We start from the raw sequence: 7,500 nt of genomic DNA on the forward strand, positions 1-7,500 counted from the left end.
GGGGCAGGTGCAAGCAGTGAGCGTCTGCCTGTGTGTACAAACTGCTGATGAGCTAGCTCAGTGTGTGTGTGTGTATGTGTGTGTGTGTGTGTGTGTGTGTGTGTGTGTGTGTGTGTGTGTGTGTGTGTGTGTGTGCTTGTGTATGTGTGTGTGTGTGCTTGTGTTTTAATATGTGTGTGTGTGGGTGAGTGACGGACTGTGAGAGGAAAAAAGGGCCACCACGCCATAACCTCAGCATAATGAAAGAGGCCCTCAGGGGCCATTACTTAGAGGACCCTGGAGAGGCAACATTGTAAAACTGTGGTCATGCATGAAGCCAGCCTAATACATCATGACGAGTAGATTAATCCAGGTTCTGGGATCCTAGACCAGGGTTTGCCCAGTGGTGCTCTGTGGTTGCTAGAACACAGGTCTGAGACCTGATCTGTCAAATCAAATAAAAAGAGACCAGAGCAGAGCACCTTCAGGGAGGTGTTATGGCGCTCGATGGTGTTTTAAGCCCCCACCATCACTTCAAGGCAGCTGCAACTGGCCCAAGGCACCAACCCTAACCAACCCTAACCCTTCCTTAACCCTAACCCTTGCCTAACCCTAGTGCCTTCCATGCAGCGCTGCTTGGAAGACAACATTGGGGGTTTAAAACACCAAACACCTGTTATGGCCTACAGGTATGCAGATTAAACAATGCTTTTTGTCTTCCACAATGGTCATATTCATATCCAGCCACGACACAAATTTTTTGGCTACGACAATATCGTGGCAAAATCGAGCTGAAATTGTGTAGTCTGCATAGGTCATTAGACACCTCAACACTTACAGGCTTCATTTCAGATCCATCATATTCTATTTACAATGCCTGGCTTTGCCCAAAACAGTGGATAATTCTCTATGCACAAAGATGCATTTGTGTGGGTGATTGTTTGTCTGTGTCAATTTCCTTACTCAAAATAGAACTGTGTTGTGTCCTATTTCTGAAATCATTCCAAAATGATCACTGCAGGAGATTTGAAACCGACCTCCCTCATGAAGTGAAAGATTTGAAAAGGCAATGTCTCATTGAAACAACGCTTCCCAGAAAAAAAATAAAAATAATTTCCTTTGAAGTAGATTCTGCATCATGTTCCTTCAACTGTGCTTACTACGCTTCTTAAGAAACAGGCCTCAGCGTAATCGTGTCGATTGCGTGTTCCAGTGAGCTCTGTGGTATTGTAGGGTGGGTGGCATGGCTGTCACTTCCGCCCTGGAGCTGTGCGGTGTTAGAAGAGCCAGAGGTACAGAGGCACACACACACACACACACACACACACACACACACACACACACACACACACACTACTCCTGCTGAAGGGGGGACACGGCTCCTCGCTATGGTTTATGATCCTCTTCCACCGCCTCATCTCCAGTCAATGCCCTCATCTGGGCTTTTAATCTATTCTCCTTCTCTCATCTTTCTTCTCCCTCCCTCCCTCTCTCTCTCTCTCTCTCTCTCTCTCTCTCTCTCTCTCTTTTCTCTTGTCTTTCTTCTCCCTCCCTCTCTCTTTCTTCGCCAGCCCCGTCCTCTCTCTCTCTATTCTCTCTCCTCTCTCTCTCCTCTCTCTCTCTATTCTCTCTCCTCTCTCTCTCCTTTTACTACCTCAGTCACACACAAACACACGGTCACTGTCTCTCTCTCTTTTACTCACTCTTACAAATGTGTGCACACACACACACATCCCCACACACACACACACATACACACACACACACACACACACACACACACACAGGAAACCATGAAAACGCTGAGAGAGAACAAGAGAGCAACATTTGTGTGTGTGTGTGTGTGTGTGTGTGTGTGTGTGTGTGTGTGTGTGTGTACATGTGTGCATGTTTGTGTTTGTGTGTGTGTGCTCTGTGATGAGCTATAGGTTGTGAAGGTATTTGTACGTGACTACCCCCTATAGTGTGTTTGTGTGTGTTTGGAGGTCCTCAAGGCTAGACGCCCAGTATGAAAGGCATGCGGAGCACTTAGACTGAGTTTATACCGAAAGAAAAAAAGAAAATAAACCAAGAGAAAAAGAAGAGGAGAGAGAAAGAGAGAGAGATAGAGAGAGTTGAATGAAAGTGGCAAGAGAGAGCAAAAACAGCTTACATTGGGAGAGGAGGATGTTGCTTAAGGCAATGGACAGCTTCCCAAATACACACCAGGCAGGGATAATGGAGTAGCATGTAGAAAGATATTCTGTGTCTTTTTCACTTTAGAACTGAAGCGTTGAGCTTTAAAGCCCTCCATTCACACATAGAAATACCGCACACACCTTCATTAACACACACACACACACACACACACACACACACACACACACACACACACACACACACAGCCTCACCCTCGACCAATGCCAAAAGCCTTCAGACAGTGTTGTCCTTTCATGCTATAAATTCACTCCTCACTACATGGACACACACACACTTACACAGAAAAAACATACACACAGATACACACACTCTCCCATAGAAATCCACACAGACTCATGAAAATTCAACATACATATACATACACACACACACACACACACACACACATACAGAGAGAGAGTGAAATGAAGTATCCCATCTCTCTTTATGCACAGGAAGTGATCACCACTGTGGGCTCATCTCAGTGACATTTCAAAAGCTTCTTCTTCTTCCTTTTTTTTTTTTAAAAGACTACACCCCTCCGCCTCCTCCTCCACCCCTGCCCCCCTTTTTCTCTCTCCCTCTCTTTCCAGCGTCACACAGCCATCCAACTAGCATCTCTCCTCGTCCTCTGTTGCCATGGCAACCCTTCCTCCAGAAACTGCCTGGCTCCCGCACAATAAATGCTCTCATAGAAACAGCGGTGCACACATACACACAATCACACAATCACACAGACACACACACACACACACACACAAACCGCAGAAATCAAACAACCAGGCACACAACTCAACAAAACCCGCACACGCATTATCCCTCCAAACACATTGTGCACACACACACACACACACACACACACACACACACACACACACACCCTGAGATGAGTCATAAATTAGGGGCACCTCTGCCTCATCACTGGGATGCTCACATTCTCAAATGAATGGAGCTCTCAGACCAGCAGTGAGCCTAGCCATAGGTGAGGTATGCCTGCAGAGCACAAATCCAAATCTATTCCTTAAACTAATTATTTTATCCACAGGGTGTTCATTTCAACTCACATTCACATATTTAACCATGAGGCACCTCTGCATTACAAAAAACCCTACCCCTCCTCCCTTCCCTCGCTCACTTCATCCCTCCCTCCCCCTTCCTCTCTCTCCCTCGTTCTACTTCCCCATTCATGCCCTCTGAGGACAGCGGTACTGTGTACTACCACTCTCTTCATTATTGATGCGACACTTATTCCGGACAAATAATTCAGCATGTAACGCTGTCACGTATGTTTGACAACACTGATCCCCGAAGAGACTTGAACGGAGGCGGATAAGAGATAGATGCCCACCGTGGGGCATGAGAACAAGTGCCAGACCTGCTCCAAAGATGGCTGCTATCTATGTACTCATCAAAACCCTGTTTCTTTTGCTCATCAGATCCAGGCAGAAAGGTCATGTTCAGTCACAATATCATCACCATCACCTTTCACCAACCATCGACATCATCATCATCATCATCATCACCGCTGACAGTATCACTGGTATTAGCATGGCTGGTCCTTCACTGACAGTGATCACCGTCGTATCCTTAGCTGTTGGGAAAACCCACCTAAATCCCTCCTCTGAGACACACAAGCCCTGCCCCCCGGTCACTCATTCCAAGCCTGTACACAAAACCTTTCCTATTGACACGATCAGATTTATTGATCAGCCATGCCTTGCTGAGGCAAGACACCTGACAATACCATCCATCCAAAAAAGCTTTTTACTGAATAACTTCACGCCATTGGTGCCAATTCTCTCTCATTCAACAGCTGTGAATGAGATCATCAGTCGTGTGTGCAGCAGAAAGGCAACAAACCCACAATTTGCCTTCCAGCTCAGATGACCCTCCTATAAGGTCAAGCTGTCCCACAAGCAAGATCCCAAAATATGTTGGCAATATTTCAAAGCAGAGTGAACTCTATTAGCCTTGTAAAGTGCTAGTCCTAGGAATCATCCATCATGATGAGCATGACTCTGATCACCTTTCATATTTAAACACAAACATACTGCATGCTCATATACACACAATTTCATCCTCTGCTTCCTTCCGTAGAAAGAGACAGATATATGGAGAAGAAATATGGAGGAGAGGAGAGAGGGATGAGTAAAGGGATGAGAGTGATGGAGTAATGTGAGGCTGAATGACGTATAGAGAACGGAGGTCCAGAAACCAAGCAAAATGGGATCAGCTGAGCGGATTGCTGTATATGTGTGTGTGTGTGTGTGTGTGTGTGTGTGTGTGTGTGTGTGTGTGTGTGTGTAGAGCATCCCTCTTACCGTCCTCCTCGCTGGAGCCCCTCTGCATGGAGCTGTAGAGGGGTGTGGGCGTGGGGGGCAGCGTGGCGGCCGTAGGTGGCGCCGGCGTGCTCTTGGTGAAGATGCCACTGATGAACTTGAGCATCTTGCGGTCGCGGGCCGGGGCCTGTCCCTGAGCCGCCGCCCCGCCGATACCACCCCCCCTCTGGGCCTCCTTTCCCCGCCGCAGGTCTTCGGACAGCGAGTGCAGGTCGCTGTTGTCCAGCGTGCGGCTCTTGCCCTTGCGCTGGGGCTTGGCGGGCTGCGCCTGCGTGGCGGGGGCCGGCAGTGACGTGGAGCCCGCCTTCAGCCGGTCCGAGCGCGGGCTCTCCCGGGCCAGCGTCGCTGCGGAGACGCCCATCGGGCCCACGCCGCCGACACCGACGCCGCTCATGCGCTGGAACATTCCCCGGCCCTCGCTCTCAGACCAGGAGGCGCGGTACGGCCCCATGGTCATGGTGATGGTGGTGGGCGGCGAGCGCTCGCGTGCCTTGCGGTCCAGGCTCTTGGCCGACGGCGGCACGCTCTGGCTGGCCTCGCGCAGCTCCCGCCGGCTCACCGTGGCGACAGCGGCGGCGTGCGAGCGCAGCAGGGCCTCGGGCCGCTGGCTCGGCCGCCCTGTCAGACTGGCCCGGCTCGGTGTGCCGTTGGAGCCGTGGTCAATCCACTCGGGGACGCCACGATGTGGCGGTGGGAAGACCTCCCGGTAGAGGTCGATCTTGGCCGCATCATCCCGGCGCTCCCGCTCGCGATCCAGGGTCACCATCCCCGGGCTGCCCAGCAGCTCCATGCCCGCCTTGTCCTTCACGGGCACCAGCGGCACGGTCTTGTCGCGTGGTTTCGGGACAGGCGTTCTGGGCGGCCGCCCGTCGCTGCTCTCGGGCCTCCTCTTCTCCCTGACCGCCCAGCTGGCCCTCATCTCCACCTCCACGGCCTCCTTCTCCTTCAGCCGTTCCTTCTCCTGCACCTCCACCTCCTGCTTCTCCGGCTGAGCCACGCGCTCCTCCATTGCCTCCTCTTCCTCCTCCTCCTCCTCTTCCTCCTCCTCGTCTTCCTCATCCTCCCCATCCTGCCCCCTCAGGTCCTGACCCGGGCCGAGGGGCAGGGGGCTCGGGGCCGGGGGCAGAGCCAGGGTCGCGGCCTTCTCCGGGAGAGACCCATCGCCCTCGGTGCCGCCGACGGCCTCGACCTTGACGAGTGTGAGGGAGATGAGGTAGGTGGTGCGTCGCTGCAGGGTCCCTGATCGACTCATGTGGGCGACGGAGAGACACAAAGGCAGACACGGAGAAAGAGAAACGACGCACACAGAGAGAAAGAGGGAGAGAAAAGGTCCAGGAAAGTGCCTCTGCTATGTGAACAGAGCGACACTTGTTAGCAAGATGGGGAGAGAGAGAGATAGACAGTTAGATAGACACAGAGTGATGGGGGTCCTTGTTTGGTCCACTGTAGCCAAATTGCCGAGCAGTATCGCTGAACCAGAGCAGAACCCTAAGAGGCCGCTGGTTCCACCGGTCCAGATGTTCCCCCAACCTCGATGAGGTTCTACCACGGGCAAGAAGAATACTACACCTGAGGCCAAAGCAGGCTGAAGTCACAGGTAGAATTAGACAGGAATGAATCGGCTGTGATAACGGTTTCAGTTGTCAGGCTCCAAACCTCAGGAGGGGCCCGTCACAAACCCATCCACTGGAATGTTGTCCTCGACATGTCAGTTGGCGAGACACTCTCTTTGTGTCCTGGTCTGTGCTCCTCTTCACAGTTGACAGAATGTCTCAGTCCTCCTCACATGCACATACATGCATTCACACACACACGCACACCCTTACACACATACACACACACACACTCGCTCACTCACGGCCGATCCTTTTTCCGCTCCCTCTCGCTCTCCACTGATGCCTGGCGTCCCGTCCTGCCATCGCCTCTATCTGTGGTGGGGGGTGGGGGTGGTGTGGGGTGTGGGGAGGTAGAGGGTCACAGACTCACGGGCTGCTCGTGGGGTGGGGGGGCGGATGGTGGGAGGGCTATGGTCTAGACTCCAGCATTATGCAACTGGAAACACGCGAGACACTGGAGCATAGCTCTCCATTCATGCGCCGTTCGTCCCCTTCTTCACGGAATAAAATCACACACGAGCCCCCGTCTGTGTCTGGCACTCTCCGCTCACCGTGGTGGTGGTCGTGTCGCCGGGAGAGCTCTCCGTCTCTCTCGCTCGCTCAGTCCCTGACGTTATTCCCGAAAGCTCAGGCTGAAATTCCTGCTGCAGAAACAAGAATATCCAGGATAGGATATTTCCAGGAACGCTTAGGCGTCGAGCGAGGTGCGTTTGCCACACAGTGCCGAGTACTTGATTCCTGGTTCCTGGCGTCTTGGCTTCCCTCCTGGCTGCACTGTAATCCAAGCGCTGAATGAATCTGCGCTGTTGTCAGGGGAAAAGGGCAGACGTAGAGGACAGCAGAGAGAGAGAGGTAATCGTCCGCTTCAGAGCTGAGTAACGCTCTCAGTATGAGAAGCGTGCGCGTGAGAGCGAGCGAGAGAGAGAGAGAGAGAGAGAAAGGGAGAGAGAGAGCAAGGGGAGAGACAGAAAGAGAGAGAGGCGTGAAGGTTGGATGAAAAAAAAAGGCATTCATTAAGGAAATCGTTCACGTGTAGCGCTGCATGTGACGGCGTGTGCATCCCTCTCGTTCCGTCAGCGCGGGGCGACGCGTGGGGGAGCGACGAGCTCACGCGACGGGCTCACGTCTTGGGTGCCACTGCTGTGCAGATCAATGAGAAAACAGCTGTTGTTATTCCCCCCTCACACAGCAAAGAGAGGCAGAGGCAGAGAGAGAGAGAGAGAGAGAGAGAGAGAGAGAAAGGGGGATGGACCTCCGTAAATGACAAGAAAGCGAGCTGTGGCGGCAGCAGTAGCATCCGTTAGACCTCCCTCCTTAATGGTGGTGCACCTCCTCTCTTCTCCTCCTCCTATGACAACATCCCTCGCTCCACAATGAGAGTCTCAGGC

General features: G+C 52.4%; 1 protein-coding gene across 4 annotated transcripts in view; it reads right to left on the reverse strand.

Annotated features, from left to right (window-relative positions):
- Positions 1 to 7,500, reverse strand: part of LOC125302531 (arf-GAP with GTPase, ANK repeat and PH domain-containing protein 1-like) — a 34,465-nt gene that overhangs the window by 18,355 nt on the left and 8,610 nt on the right. For 3 of the 4 annotated variants that reach the window (XM_048255759.1, XM_048255760.1, XM_048255758.1), the window contains exon 1: positions 4,479 to 6,445. The exons of the other annotated variant lie outside the window; for it this stretch is intronic. In XM_048255759.1, the coding sequence (XP_048111716.1) occupies positions 4,479 to 5,748 (1,270 nt within the window). In that variant the 5' untranslated portion in view covers positions 5,749 to 6,445. Of the gene's footprint in view, positions 1 to 4,478; positions 6,446 to 7,500 lie in introns of those variants that run through there. 4 annotated transcript variants of the gene reach the window in all.

This window comes from Alosa alosa, chromosome 10 (genome assembly GCF_017589495.1).
Source record: "Alosa alosa isolate M-15738 ecotype Scorff River chromosome 10, AALO_Geno_1.1, whole genome shotgun sequence".
In the NCBI taxonomy this organism is placed as follows: Eukaryota; Metazoa; Chordata; class Actinopteri; order Clupeiformes; family Clupeidae; genus Alosa; species Alosa alosa.